Source organism: Theropithecus gelada, chromosome 1 (genome assembly GCF_003255815.1).
Source record: "Theropithecus gelada isolate Dixy chromosome 1, Tgel_1.0, whole genome shotgun sequence".
NCBI lineage: Eukaryota > Metazoa > Chordata > Mammalia > Primates > Cercopithecidae > Theropithecus > Theropithecus gelada.
Genome location: NC_037668.1, coordinates 142776183 through 142792343, shown reverse-complemented (window position 1 = coordinate 142792343; position 16161 = coordinate 142776183). Strand labels below are relative to the sequence as shown.

General features: G+C 39.8%; 1 protein-coding gene across 2 annotated transcripts; it reads left to right on the top strand.

The window, feature by feature from the left end:
* Positions 1–1476: 1476 nt before the first annotated feature.
* Positions 1477–14484, top strand: FAM177B (family with sequence similarity 177 member B). 2 transcript variants are annotated; one of them, XM_025358361.1, is made up of 6 exons: positions 1477–1583; positions 2138–2274; positions 10108–10296; positions 10592–10658; positions 13362–13459; positions 13819–14484. In XM_025358361.1, exons 3-6 carry the CDS (start codon positions 10123–10125, stop codon positions 13954–13956), a joined length of 477 nt encoding a protein of 158 aa, XP_025214146.1. In that variant the 5' UTR covers positions 1477–1583; positions 2138–2274; positions 10108–10122; the 3' UTR covers positions 13957–14484. The 2 variants fall into 2 exon arrangements, with proteins under 2 accessions (XP_025214146.1, XP_025214151.1); XM_025358366.1 differs by lacking the exons at positions 1477–1583; positions 2138–2274 and adding an exon at positions 3876–4013.
* The last annotated feature ends 1677 nt before the right edge of the window (positions 14485–16161 follow it).

Below are 16161 nucleotides of genomic sequence, written 5' to 3'. Positions count from 1 at the left end.
TTTGTACTATGGTATGCTAAGCTAAAGAGTTTATCATTGTACAATAATCTGTAGAAAACTTTATTCCTTGCAAACTTGAGGCAGCACTTTTAGCGTTGTATAAATGCATGCAGAAATAAAACCATATGCAGAATTCTTTTAGAATTAGAGTAATCATGCTTTAGAAAATACTGCCTTTCTTATCTCTTAATGTGTGTAAAATAAACTTGGAATGTCACTTTGGGTTACCGTAAGTTTGTATCTAAAGATTTTATTTGACATTTGAATAATTTGTTTAAAATTTAAATTTTTATTTAAGACTGTTGTAATAATAAAGGGATCAAAATAGTTAATCTGGAAGGGGAGTTGACAAATTATAAAACAGAAAACTATATTTGTGCATATTCAAAAAGAGCTATCATTTCAGCAATTTAATGTATCTAATGCCTGTGATTTTCTTGAGGTTGGTAGAAGCTTATATAGTCACTTTCAGAGCACTCCCCTGAGATGTCAGACTTGAATTTGCTTCTCTAATGCAGAGCTTCTCAAGTGGTTTGTCTCGAGGCCTTCTGGGTGGCTAGCTGGGCAGCACTTAAGGTGGCTGGAGCTCCCAGGCTGGTCGCCTCCAGAATTCCAAACAATTTTCTCTATCTGCCATGATGTAAAAAATGTTGGGAAACACTACAATGGGACAGGCATGCAGGCAGTGGGGTGCATGTGTGTGGTTTAATACTGAAAATAAGGATACAAAAATCCTGCCAGGTGATGCTCTGTAATTCTCAAGGAACAGCAGTGATTTCTTATTTCACATTTTTCCTCACTCTGCCCTTGCCCCTGACACACACACTGCAAGTCACTGATTGGAGCAGGCCAGTTCCCTCAGGCGAAGGGGCCTAGAGAAATGTCAGTGAATACTGTGCTGTGAAACGGCATCTGAGGCGCACAGTGGGGCTTTGGCTCTCCTCTCACCAGGGGTTTGACCTTTCAACCACCTCAGGAAGAAGGAAAGGTGGAAGCAGGAAGGGGGACCGGCAGCTCTGGGCAAGCAACGCTCATTAGCTCCAGTGTAATGACGCAACGTCAGTTCTCAGCTGAATGTTAACATAGTCCATTTGAAAACATTTTCTAGATCAATGAAAATGGCCAAGAACTCTAGAAAAATGTTTAAGTGTTATATACTTAAAATAGTATATTTACTTATTGAAACTAAATGCCAAGATGTAGAACTAGTGTGTTATTTTCTTGGTACAGATTACAATGCTGTGTTTCAGTGAAGGAGCTAATTAAAATGAAATGATTCGTAGATAGATGTAATCAGAAAAATCTTAAATGAAGATAGTCATTTCTAAAGCAGGAAAGAGAGAAAGTTACAAGTCTGCTCTTATTTTTCCAATCTGTTATATACCTCCTCCCACCCATTAACATTAACTACATGTATGATTCATTTGTTAAACAAATACTGAGTTCCAGCTACGTGTAAGGCATTGTAGGGGCAGAAGATACAGCAGTGAACATAACAGGTAAAACCCTCGCCTTCTGCCAAGGAGCGGGACAGGGAGGAGAGGGAAGACAGAGACACGTGGAATATGAAGTGTTCAGCGTTGGTAAGTGCTAAGGAGAAAAAATGAAACAGGAGGTAAGATGCAGAAGGTAGTGGTGAAGGCAATGGGAGGTTGCCTTGAAAGCGGAACTCAGCATAGTCTCCATTTGAGTTAAAGACTGGAAATGAGCAAGGAAACAGTCTAAGGAAAGAAAGACTAATAGAGCAGCCAGCACAGAGCTCTCTGCAGAGAGAGAAGGTGGACCTGTGTGGTCAAGGAATTGCAGTAAGAAGGCCCGTGTGGTTCCAGTGATGTCAGTGGAGGGAGAGTAGTACAAGATGGCATCAGAAAACTCATAAGGGTTAGATATACAGCCTTCTAGGCCATTGTGAGGACTTTGGCTTTCATTCTAGGTGAGAGGGGAACCCACTAGAGAGTTTTAAGCAAATAAATGACATGATCTCACTTAGGATTTAACAATTCTGGCTCCTTTTCGAGCATAGACTGGAGGGGGCCAATTAGGAGGCCGCTGCAATAACTAGGTGAGAGACGATAGCAAGGGTGAGAGATGATAGACCGGGGTGGTGGCAGTGGAGTAATGAAAAGTATGATTCCAGAAATATCCAGGAGAATTTCCTGGCAGATTTGATGTGAGGTGTGATTAAAGAAGAGCCAAGAATGACTTTAGTGTAGTTGGCCTAATCAACTGGAAGTTGCCATTTATTGAGATGAGAAGGCTGCCAGAAGAGTAGAGGTAAATGTGTGAGTATGTGCATGTTGGGGGAATGGAGGGAGAGTTGCACTGACAGCGTGAGCAAAGATTTAGACAAATTAGGATTGAGATGTCCATTAGATAACTAAGAGAGATGTCAAGCAGGTAATTGGATCTGTGAGATTCAGGGAAAAAGTCTGACCTGGAGAATATAAATGTTATAATCATCTGTGTGTGGATGGTATTGAAAACCATAGGGCCAAAGGAGATCATCAAGAAAGCAGATAGAAAAGAGAAGAAGTCCAATCATTGAGCCCTGGAGTAATACAATATTTAAAAGGTCAGAGAGATTATATGGCCTGTTAATTACATTACATACTTAGGAACTATCCTTCATAATTTATATTTGGGGTTTTTAAGAAACAAAATGTAGAAGTGCTCCCAAGAATTAAACTGAGCCGGGTGAGGAGGATCGAGTCCAGAAGTTCAAGACCAGCCTGGGCAATATAGGAAGACTTCATCTCTACAAAAACTCCAAAAAAAAAAAGAAAAGAAAAGCTGGGCATGTGGCACATAGACCTGTGGGAGGTTGAGGTTGCACCACTGCACTCCAGCCTGGGCAAAAGCAAGACCGTGTCTCAAAAAAAAGAAAAAAAATTAAACTGAAGCCAAAAGAAGATCACTTACAAAACATCCACATCTAGGTGTGAAGCTAGCAGTTCTCCCAAGGTTTTTGTAAATAAGTTGAGTTCCAAGCTGTTCACTATTGAGACCCCTCTGTGTGACATGCACTGATTACAAAGATGAATTTTGCATAGCATATTCTAAAATGCCCATTAGGTGGCAGAAAAACATTCAGTAAACCAGCTGTGAGCTAGCTAGTGTTCACTCTTGTGCTCATTCACAGTCTCCACTCCCCTCCAACCTCCCAAAGAGCCCTCTGAACTTAAAGATGTGTATGGCTATTAATGCACAACACCATAATCGTGAAGAACGAAGACTGGTATTTTCTTCAGAGAGCCAACAGATATCATCAGTCTGTAAGCTAATAGAGGCGAACCAGGTGTACAGGGGATGAGGGTGTGTGTGTTTCATTTGGTCTGGAAATGTATGAATTTGGACAGTCTTAAGAGGAGTAAATTGACTATAATGAGACTCTTAGGCCTTATTTTTAAATGTCTGTTATTTAAGTTTTTTAGCTTGGGGCAGGGTGAAGAAGTGTTCAGAAAGTAAAAAGCAAGAAAGCCTCTTGGAAAAAAAATAGACAAGATGTCTTACAACTAGCCTGATGTTTAAGCTTTCTGTAATACACTGAATCCCTAAATCACAAGTCTCTTTCTGTTTCAGTTTCTTCTTTTCTCACTCTCTTTAGGGCACTGGTCCCCAAACTTGCCTGAACATTGGGATGACCTGACAGCTTCAAAAAATACTAGTGCCTGAGTTCCACCCACAGAGATTGTGATTTAAGTGGTCTGAGGTGTGGCCTGTCTTTGAAATTATTTAAAAGACCCCCAGATGATTCTCATAACAAAATAATTTTGAGAACCACTGGGCTTCGCTAATATTGGATGTGTAAATATTGACCTTCCCACAACTCAAACATGTTCCACCCTGTAAGACATGCAAGAGAACACTTCCACGTCAGCATATCCAAACGCACTGTATGGCCTCAGCCTACAGAACCCTTAACTCTTAACTTTATCATCTATTGAACAATTTATAACATCAAAATTTGTACTACTTTCAACATCACTAATTAATGAAAAATACAGAGGAATCATGTAAGTTACTTTTTGAAAATGTTTTATTTTCTTTTGTTTGTTGCAGAATGTGTTTTGTTTCTTATGGCACTGATAGTATTTATTTGTGCAATAGTATTATGCTTAACATATTGTTGATCTTACATACCAAATTAAAATGGGTATTTTTTGCTGCTCTTCAGCATCAGAAACTAAATGATAATACCTCTTCCTACTTCTTACTGCGGCTTTTCTATGATACACCATCACTAAGTCAGGGGAAACCATGTGTACCATTCAGAGGTCCCCAGACAGGGCAGATATCACATCATCTTGCTGTGGATGACAGATGTAACCTTTGGCAGATCTTTTGCAACTCTGACCTTTGACAAAGGCATTAAACTCAGCATTGTAGCAATAAGATTTGGTGATTTATTTGTACATATATATATAAGAGTATGCATGTATGAATATATATGTGTATGTATTCAATCATGTTTGCATTGCCCGTAAAATATTTTTAAAATTTGATCTGCTAGTCTTCATTTTAATGGATGGCTGACAATCCATTTGCATTTATTATGATTATTGACTTACTTGGAATTAATGCTAATATTTTATTTAGTGTTTCCTTTAATCATGATTTTTCTTTACTGTTTCTTCTTTCTTGCCTTCTTTCAGAGTGTTTCTTTTCTTTTTTATTTTCTTCTGCTGGCTTTGAAGCTATACATTCTAATTCCATTATTTGTCTATTTACCTTTCAATTGTTAATATGCATACTTAACAACATATCTTATCCAGCCTATCCCAAAACAATACTTAGAAGTCAATTCACATTTTTTGTTATTATCTAATACTTAATACTGTTTTGTCTTTATACTGTCCCCACCAAAATAGCGTTTTTGGTTTTTGTTTTTTGTTTTGTTTTTGAGACGGAGTCTCGCTCTGTCACCCAGGCTAGGGTGCAGTGGCACCATCTCGGCTCACTGCAAGCTCCGCCTCCTGGGTTCAAGCGATTCTCCTGCCTCAGCCTCCCGAGTAGCTGGGACAGGCACCCGCCACCACGCCTGGCTAATTTTCTGTATTTTCAGTAGAGATGGGATTTCACCATGTTAGCCAGGATGGTCTCCATCTCCTGGCCTCGTGATCCACCTGCCTCGGCCTCCCAAAGTGCTGGGATTACAGGTGTGAGCCACTGCGCCTGGGTTTGTTATCCTGTTTACTAATTTTTTACTTATATTTATTGCATCTTACTTTTTTTTTTTTTTTTTTTTGAGACAGAGTCTTGCTGTGTCACCCAGGCTAGAGTGAAGTGGTGCAATCTCAACTCACTGCAACCTCCGCCTCCTGGGTTCAAGCGATCCTCCCACCTCAGACTCCTGATTATCTGGGACTACGGGCACATGCTCCCAAGTCCAGCTAATATTTTTGTGTTTTTTTTTTAGTACAGACAGGTTTTCACCATGTTGGCCAGGATGATATTGAACTCCTGGCCCAGCCTTGCCCTCCCAAAGTGCTGGGATGATAGGCATGAGCCACCATGCCTGGGACATCTTACTTTTTCTTACCTCTGGGTTTAGTTTTCTTCTTCTTGACATAGAATTTCCTATTATTAATCTTTCAATAAAGATGCCAGAATGGTTAATGCTCAGTTTTTGTAGGTCTGAATATATCATTACGTTACTCCCACTTATTGTTTAGCTGGATATTGAACTCTTTTTTTTTTTTTTTTGAGATGGTATCTTCTCTGTCTCCCAGGCTAGAGTGCAGTGGCACAATCGCTGCTCACTGCAACCTCACCTCACACTCCCAGACTCAAGCAAATCTCTCACCTCAGTCTCCCAAGCAGCTGGAACAACAGGCATGCACCACCTTGCTCAACTCTTTCTCTTTCTTCCCTCCCTCACTCCCCTCCCCTCCTTCTTTCCTTCCTTCCTTCCTTCCTTCCTTCCTTCCTTCCTTCCTTCCTTCCTTCCTTCCTTCCTTCCTTCCTCTCTCTCCTTCTCTCTCTCTCTCTCTCTCTCTGTCTGTCTGTCTCTCTCTCTCTCTCTCTCTCTCTCTCTCTTTCTTTCGTAGAGACAAGGTCTCACAATGTTGCCCAGACTGGTCTCAAACTCATGGCCTCAAGTGAGTCTCTTGCCTCAACCTCCGAAAGTGCTGGGATTATAAGTGTGAGCCACAGCACCCAGCCTGTATTCACTTCTGAAACTCCTATTAGACGTACTGAACTTTCTCATCTATTCTTTTTATCACCTAACGTTTCTTTCACATTAAATATGTATCTCTTTTTCTCTCACCCCACACTCCAACATAAATTATACTATATTGTGAGAGCTTTTCTCAGATTTTTTCGTATGCTTAATCAATATCCAACTTACCACTATGTGACGATAATTTTTTTCTGCAATTTTTTTCTGCAGTTTTTCTGACTTTTTTCAAGTCAACCTTCTTTTGGGATTTTATATTTTGCCTCTTTTATGTTTTTGAATATATTAGGTTGGTGCAAAAGTAATTGTGGTTTTTCCATGACTTTTAATGGCAAAAAATGGAATTCCTTTTGCACCAACCTAATATTAAGCACACTAGTTTTAAAGCTTCCTGTTGTCCTATCATTCCTAATTCTCAGGTGAGGATTTCCAGTTTTCTCATCAGCTGAACCTTCCTCCAGATGCTTAGTTTCCTCATGTAGTTTGTAAGTTTTTACAGTAAGCACATCCTCAGCAGGCATTTGCTGGGGGTTTTGTTTTGTTTTGTTTTGTTTTTGTTTTTTGATACAGAGTCGCATTCTGTCGCCTAGGCTGGAATGCAATGGCATGATCTCGGCTCACTGCAACCTCCGCCTCCTGGGATCAAGCAATTCTAGTGCCTCAGCCTCCCGATTAGCTGGAATTATAGGCTCCTGCCACCATGCCTGGCTAATTTTTTATTTTTTGTGGAGGTGGGGTTTCACCATGTTGGCCAGGCTGGTCTGGAACTCGTGATCTCATGCGATCCGCCCGCCTTGCCCTCCCAAAGTGCTGGGATTACAGGCGTGAGCCACCTTGCCCAGCCAGGAATTGTTTTTAGTGGAGATTAAGTATACCGTGTCTTGTTGAATTATTCCTCCAAGATGACTTTGTACTTGGCGTCTGACAGAGTTCAGTGGATTACACTGCCTTTAGTTCACTCAGCTTTATCTTAGGTTTTCACAGCATATGAGGACTATGAATTTGGGCCACACACCAGCATGTGGTACTGGCAGGGGTTTCCAATTTTTTTAGGTGACTATTTCTACCCTTGTTGCTAGGAGATAGCAAATACTTTGCTACTTTTGCAAGCCAGGGGATAGATTTTCCTGTCCATATTTTATAGATAAGATAGTATTTTATTATCTTAGTTTTATGCAGGTGGCTTCATTTCAGCTCTCCACACTCATGGGATCTGAGATTTGGACTCTCTTCTCTCTATGGGTATTAAAACTCCAGCCCCAAGGCCTATATCTGGTTCCAAACCCCCCAACAACCATCTTGGCTTCAGCTCATACTTATAGTTTTGTTCTTTCTCTTATTCTGACATCTAGACTGGCTGACTTGCTTTCAACCCCCTGCCCCTCTCTCTCTCATCTCTATCCCTAGGGCTATCTCTTTTTTCTACTTCCTTGGTGTACTTACGATTTAACGTTTTCATTTAATTTCATCCAGCATTTCTGCGTGTTTGGAATAGGAAGAATTATTCTACATCAGTTCAGCCATATTTGTTGATATAATCTTAAAATATCTTAAATATTAATTAAAACAACATGAGGCCAGGCGTAGTGGCTCACGCCTGTAATCCCAGCACTTTAGGAGGCCGAGGAGGGTGGATCACCTGAGGTCAGGAGTTTGAGATCAGCCTGGCCAACATGGTGAAACCCCGTCTCTACTAAATATACAAAAAATTAGCCAGGGGTGGTGGTGGGTGCCTGTAGTCCCACCTATTCAGGAGGCTGAGGCAGGAGAATCACTTGAACCTGGAAGGCAGAGGTTGCAGTGAGCCGAGACCGTGCCATTGCACTCCAGCCTGGGCAACAAGAGTGAAACTTCGTTTCAAAAAAAAAAAAAAAAAAAGCAACAATACATGTGTACATATGCTTACAACACTGGAATACTGCCTGACATATACACTGCTAAGTAAATTATAGGTACTTAATAATAGCCAGCTTTTATTAACCAGTTACCATTTGCTAAGAATTGTTCTAACTTCTTTAATTATCTTTACTCATTTACTCTTCATAACAATTTTATAAGGTTGCACTGTATCATTTCATACTATTATTTTATAGATGAGAAAACCAAGACACTGGGATATTAAATAATGGGATTTTAAATCCAGGAAGTCTGTCTCCAAAGCTTTCCAGCTTTATTAAGATATACCTTAAATACAATAAAATGAACTAATTTTAAGTGTAGAATTTGAATCATTTTGACACATTATACAGTCAAGTAACCAACATTATGATCATGATATCTATTAGAACATTTCCATCACCCCAAAAAGCTCCCTCTGTCACTTTATAGTTAATCTTAACCCCCTACCCACTCTCCCCTAGCAAACAGTGATCTGTTTTCTACTATAATTTTGCCTTTTCTAAATTTCTACATACATAGAATTATATACTATGCAGTGTCTGGCTTCTTTTGCTTAGCATAATACATTTGAGAGTCACTTACAGTGTTGCAAATATTCATTATTTATTACTTTTAATTGGTGAAGAGTAGTCCATTAAATATATGGACCACATTTTGTTTATCCATCATCAGTTGATGGACATTGAGTTGACTCCAGTTTGGGGCGTTCACAAATAAAACTGCTACGAATATTTCCATACAAATCTTTAGGGAGACATATGTTTTCATTTCTCTTGGATAAATATCTAGATGTGAAATTACAAGATTTTATGTTTAACTTTTAACAGCCCAGGCATAGTGGCTCACATCTGTAATCTAAGCACTTTGGGAGGCCAAGATGGGAGGACCTTTTGAGCTCCGGAGTTCCAGACCAGCCTGGGTAACATAGTGAGACCCCATCTCTATAAAAAAATATTTTTTTTAATTAGCCAGGCTTGGTGGCACACACCTGTGGTCCCAGCTACTCAAAAGGTTGAGGCAGGAAGATCGCTTAAGCCCGGGAGGTCAACGCTGCAGTAAGCCATGATTGCACCACTGCACTCCAGCCTGGGTGACAGAGCAAGACTCTGTCTCTGCACCTCCCCCCAAAAAATTTAGGCCAGGCACGGTGGCTCATGCTTGTAATCCCAGCATTTTGGAAGGCCGAGATGGGTGGATTACTTGACATCAGGAGTTTGAGACCACCTGACCAACATGGTGAAACCCTGTCTCTACTAAAAATACAAAAAATTATCCAGGCATGGTGGTGAGTGCCTGTAATCCCAGCTACTTGGGAGGCTGAGGCAGGAGAATCGCTTGAACTCAGGAGGCAGAGGTTGCAGTGAGCCGAGATCATGCCATTGCACTCCAGCCTGGGCAACAAGAACGAAAGTCTGCTTCAAAAAAACAAAAAAAAATTAGCCATTATGGTGGGTATGTTATGATATCTCATTATGATTTTAATTTGCATTTTCCAAATGACTAATGACATTCATCGTCTGTATATCTTTATTAAATCTCTACTCAAATATTTTGCCCATATTTTAATTGAGTTATTTGACTTTTACCTATTGAATTGTAATCGTTCTTTACATGTTCTGAAAATAAGTCCTTTACCAAATATATACTTTGCACATGTTTTCTCCTGTCTGTGTGAAGTCTGTACGCTTAACCATTTCCTACATTGCTTCTCAATATTTATTGAAATAATCAAGAAACTTCTGCAGGGCAGTGACCCCTTCCTTCCAGCAATTATGGGTTTTAACGTTAACAAAAGGTAAGAAAACCCTGTTGACACTTTTGTTTGAAGACTGAAAGTTCACATTTTCACTACTTATCAAATCTCTTCCATTTTGGTACAGAACAGAACAATCCTTTTTTGGATTTGAAGAATTGATGAGGTCACAACTGTGATTACCTGTGAATTCTGTCTTTACTATCCATTGAAAATAACTAGATAACTCTCAGCTCTGGGTAACTTGCCCTAAGGTGCCCTGTTTTTAATTTTCTAGTTGTTTTGTTTCATTATGGAGATAGACGGTTTCCAGCAGTTAGACCTAGAGAAGAGTGTACCTTCCAAAAAGACGACTCCTAAAAGGATTATTCATTTTGTTGACGGAGACATCATGGAAGAATATAGCACAGAGGAGGAGGAGGAAGAGGAAAAAGAGGAACAGAGCACAAATGCAACACTTGACCCTGTAAGCTTAGTATATCAATATTAGGGAACATGGTGAGGGAGGCGGTGAATGAATAAGAGATTGAGCCAGATAAGGTGTATAGAAAGAATAGCTTTAAGCTAAGTCCTTGGTCTCCTTTTTTGCTTTCTAGATCCATGCGTAGGCAACTTATAGTTTTAATCATCTTAGTCTCTTCATCTGTGACAGAGAAAATGGAACATATTACGTAGAGCATTTTGAAATCTCTACATTAAAACAAATCTGCAGTCACCATTCCTCTTATTAATTACTCTATCTCGATTTCTCCTTTTTTCAGTCTAAACTTTCCTGGGGACCCTACCTGCGATTTTGGGCAGGACGGATAGCAAGCACCTCATTTTCTAGTAAGTAGTGCTAAGGTTATGTTTTTTCTATCCTAAACAAATACATATATATCGATAGGCCCTCAGAGTTATGTGGGACTTCCAATTGTGTAAGCCACTCCATCGCGTCCTGAATAAGTGAGATCTGGGCTAAGATTTCATTCCCAAAGGCACAGAACCTCGCATCCTCAGGCAGACCCTTCATCTTTTACCAACTCTCATCAGGAAATTCTTATCTCGGCCCAAATGTTATCTACTTCTAAAGTTCCTACTTATCTTTCTTAGAACCATACAAAACTGGTCTAGATGCATCTTTCATAGGACAAAGGTTCCCATATTTGAGGGCAATAATCAGTCCTCCCTGGGTTGACTCTTCACCTAAATATACTTCCAAGTTAAAAAACAATTATTGTTGTATGACACAGTTCTAAGCTTCTAACTTCCCTAAACATAACTGCTTTATTATAAACATGAACTTGATTGATCCCTTTTAGGGGCATAATGAATGGGCTAAGTGAATATTTATAACAACTAAAATACTAAATCTTATTTTGCTTGACTTTCACCAATTTTTTTTTTTTTTTTTTTTTTTTGAGACGGAGTCTCGCTGTGTCGCCCAGGCTGGAGTGCAGTGGCCGGATCTCAGCTCACTGCAAGCTCCGCCTCCCGGGTTTTTACGCCATTCTCCTGCCTCAGCCTCCCGAGTAGCCGGGACTACAGGCGCCTGCCACCTCGCCCGGCTAGTTTTTCGTATTTTTTAGTAGAGACGGGGTTTCACCGTGTTAGCCAGGATGGTCTCGAACTCCTGACCTCGTGATCCGCCCGTCTCGGCCTCCCAAAGTGCTGGGATTACAGGCTTGAGCCACTGCGCCCGGCCGACTTTCACCAATTTTTTTAAGACATAGTTGACAACATCTAATTACTCATTTCCTTCTAACTTGCACATCTTGTGAATATGATAGGAAGGCAAACTACTTTAAGAGTCTGAGAAAATAGAAGCTGTATTAATAGCTCTTAGAAACTGATCTTCATTCATTCATTTAAAAAACATTAGTAACTGTCTACTATATGCTCAGCACTGTGCTGGACCCTGGGACACAAAGATGAATGACAGTCTCTGCTTTAAAGGGACTCAATATTCAGTGAATCATATAGACCAGCAAACATGCTCGCAATTATAATTTGTTGTCACAATTGCCAGGGTAGGAAGTGCATAGGGACTCTGACCTGGAAGACTCGGGCATGCTGACATATGGAGGAGGCACTTTAAGAGAGCTATGGAAGTGTGACTGGCTAAGGCTAGCTTGAGGACCATGAAAGTGACCAGGGAGTCTTTAGATTACAGTAAAAAGTAAAGATGGGGTGATTTAGGCAGATAGTATGAACCTTCAAGAAATAAGTGCTTTTACACAAGCGCAGAGGGTTAGTGATTTGGAAGTTACATTGAAAATCCCAGTGAATACTAACCCTACCCTGACCATAATATGTTAACAGAAAAAAAAATTGCTGTCTTCCAGAGAGCTCTCTACATTTAGGTTAAGGCAAAAGGGTTTGAAAAGATTTGTTTTAGAGGGAGGGAATCAGAGAAGATTAGGCTGGGTAAAAGAAGCAAAACTCAATATGGGATTGAGAGTATGGAGAAGCAGAGTGATTTGCATGTTGGGTTTTGATTTAAGATTGCAGGGATAGGATGCATGGTGAGCCTAGCTTCCTTGTAAGTTCCAAACAGAACTGCAGTGGTAAAATGCTCCTGACTGGAGCTTCAAGATTGTAGTGGAGGCATAAAAATGCTAGCAGTCAGTGCTGTGGTCTCTCTACACAGATATTTTGTCTGAATGGAGCTAGAACCCAGATGACACTGGTAATTAACTTTTTCAATTTAAAATTCTAGTAGGTCATAAACAGGAAAGCTTCCTAAGATTTATTTTAATATTAAAAAAACCCTATCTTCTACACATGTACTAGACACTGCAGCAAATAAACAGGACAAAGAGATAGCATATTAATGAAAAGATAAGACATATTTTAAAATAGCATCATTTTGATGCCCTATATGAGCAATATCCCAAGAGGCAGAATGAGTCAGAGGAATCAGAAAGTCCTATAATTGGGGGGTAAGAGAAGGCTGTCGGAAATCCTGTAATCGTAAAGGAAAACTTTTCTAGGAGACATCTTTAGGAAACCGCTCATTATTCATGCTACGCTTTATCCCTGACTCTAACAATCCCAGTGCTGAGCCTGCAGGCCACCTTGCTACTGAAGGCAGACAAGGAAGGCCTTAAACGTCTTCTGAGAAGTCTGTCTGGATGCATGGAAGAATTACTGATGTGGGTCTTGGTAACACTGGATTGAGTTTGGGTTTAATTTGAAATATACTTGGAGAGGATGTTTAGCTGGTATGCATGGGGATAATGAGCAGTACCTGTTCTGATTGCTCAGGACCCATGCTATACCTGTTGTGAAAATATATTGAAAATCTCTCCTGATATATACATCTGGAAAAAAATAGTTTATATATGATCCCATATAAAGATAGAAGATTTGACAAATTTCCTTTGAATCCTAGAATCTTTGAGAGGCCAAGGCAATTGAAATGTTTTGTCGGCCTTGAAGTTAGGTATAGTAATAGGTCATTTGCAGAGTAGTTTAAACTCTGGGCATCTCAACTGATGCGAAGCTTTAGTTAGTAATTCAGTTTACGCAAGTGCTTGTTCTTTCTTTTAGCATGTGAATTCCTTGGTGGAAGATTTGCTGTCTTCTTCGGTCTTACCCAACCCAAATATCAGTATGTGTTAAATGAGTACTATAGGATACAAAACAAGGTATGTGACACTCTGATGGAGGCAAGGGGCCTGAGATGGGAATATTGATTGCTTCAACTTTAGGCTAGTATAGAAAAGTATTTTTCCCACCTGGTCATCACGCACTACAGTTTCACCAAGCTCCCATAGTCAGACTGACTTATTTTTCTTGTTCTCCTTGCCCCAGGACACTTCTTCATATTTGCCTCACTCCTGCGAAGTTAGGATGCTATGAGCTGTGTTGTAGAAGAAGGTAGTTGGGTGTGAAGCCTGAGATTGCTTAAAGTAGAAGCTTCTTACATGGGCATTATATACAAGAGGAGAAGTTCAGAGGTCTTTGTTTGTACAGTTAAACATTTCCTTATTTCTCTCCAAAACAGAAAAGTGACAACGAAAGTGAAAGGAATGGATCAAAGACCCAGGCAGCTGAGGTTCCTAATGAAAAGTGTCACTTGGAGGCTGGGGACCGAGAGTATGGAACCATACAACAGGACACAGCAGAAGCCATTTCTCAGTGAAGCACCTCATCCAGGGAAGGTCTGGTGGCAGATCCTAACTCATGATGGCAGCAAAGACTATAGTTTCCCTGGATCTCTGTTCCTTGGCCATTGATTACCATGGCAACAACACCAGAGGTAGCACTTCTGAGCCAGATCTGATCCTAATCTCCGTGTAACTTAGTCTCAAGCATCCAGGAATTACAAGCAAAAATGAGAGTAATTTTTGACACTTTCTCAGAATAATTTTTATATGCAAGCCACCCCACCTCAACTCCACCCCAGTGATACAAGTCCAATGAGTACTGACATTTGCATAGTAGCATAAATGCCTTAAGGAACTTTGGGACTGGGAGTTTTTGGCTGAAATCCTCTGTCATGGGATGAGGGTACAGTAAAGAAGCTCTATTCCTCAGAAGAAAATTTGGGCACCACAAAGTCTAAATAAATCCCCTTTCAGGGTTTGACATAGGTGTGTACTTCCAACAACCATCCTGGCTTAGTTGGGGATTGCTTTACAATAAGTAAACATTGCTAATAGCTCTGTTATAAGATCATTATCAAGATCTTTGAGAATCAGGTATATCCCTCCAAATTAAAACAATCAATAAATAATATATGCTCTAGAAAAAATATTTTCAATGGATTATTTTCTTATTCATTTGTCAAGAAATTTTCAAAACCTGGAAAGATCAAACATGGAAATCATTGTTAGATAACACAGGGTGTGTCAGCCAAAGTAACTGTGATACATTAATAGTAAAAAACAAAAAGAAAAAAAGAAAAAAAACACAGGGCCTGCAGTAGTAAGATATGAGTTCCAGTTTCACTTCTCCCATTTACTAGTTGTGTTATTTGAGGTGTCCAGATTTCTGAGCTCCAGTCTCCTTTGTAAAATAGGGGTGACTTGACTTTGCTTGTTATTGTTATACAGAATTATGAGAAATAATAATTTATTGTTGTTTTAAGCTTTGGAGTGGTTTGTTATGCAGCCATATATAACTGAAATTGTAGCTGTAAAAGAAGAGGAAGTTGGAATTAATTTAATATGAAATCAAAGACAAAAGTAGTCCTGGAGCATAAGGGGTTGTTAGTTGAATATAGTAGGATAAGACAGATTATGCTGCACAGACACCTCCAAAATCTCAGTGTCCTAAAATAAGAAAGTTTATTTCTTTCTCTTGAGAAGTCCACTGTCAGTTTAGGTGGCTTCCCAGACAGGTGTTCTCCATGTGATAGCTCAGTGTTGCATGCTTCTTTGATCTTATGTTTCCTCCATACTGTGATGTGCTTTCGGGGTTGCTGGAAAAGGAACAGCATGGAGAGTTAAGCAGTGGCAATCAATATCTCCACTAAGAATGAATCATGTCACCTCTGTGTATGTTTCTTTCACCAAAGCAAGTCACATGACTATAATTAATTTTACGGGAGTCTGAGCCTCCTAAGATAGCTGAGAAAAGGAAACACTCTCTTCTAATGGCATAGGAGATAAATGGTAGGCTCAAGGGTTAATATGATATTGATTTAACCTCAGCTCTGCTGCCTCTTTGTAACCCAGTAGCCCTGTGCAAGTTACTCAACTTTTCAACATTCTCAGATATAAAACAGATTTGAGACAGGAAGCAGGAAGCAAATATAATTTGAACCATCTTTGTGCAACAAAAAAGAATTTTGGGGAAAGTACACTGAGTTATCAAATGGATGCCAAGGGGAGATTAGTCTCAATAGGATCTGAACAATGTGACAAGCAAGCACCCAACAGATACTCTCTGTCCCTCTCTCATCTTTCTCACACATGAGGAAGATGCCCACTCTATAGCTCTTCATAACTCTTCCGTTCAAGTGACTGATATACTAGTCTTTCGTCCCCATTTCAAAGTATAGTGGGAATAGAATCTGTTTCGCTCCTTTTTGTCAAGTATCACTCTCTAATTCAATCAACTGTGGCCAGGGAGATGGAGCCCTGTAGTAGCAACATGGTTATGGGACCTATTTCTGGGTAAGGATGGTTCTCAGGAAAAGGAAATTGAGGTGAGCTAGGTAGGTATCCCATGACTGTTTCATGTTAAAATTAAGGAAAAGCATGTAAAGCTGTGGCTCTAATTAGATGCTTGAGTCATAGTATCAATTATTATTATTAATATTGATGAGGTTAATTCTATATGTCAACTTGATTGGGCCACAGGATGCCCAGATTAAACATTACTTCTGGGTGTATCTGTGAGG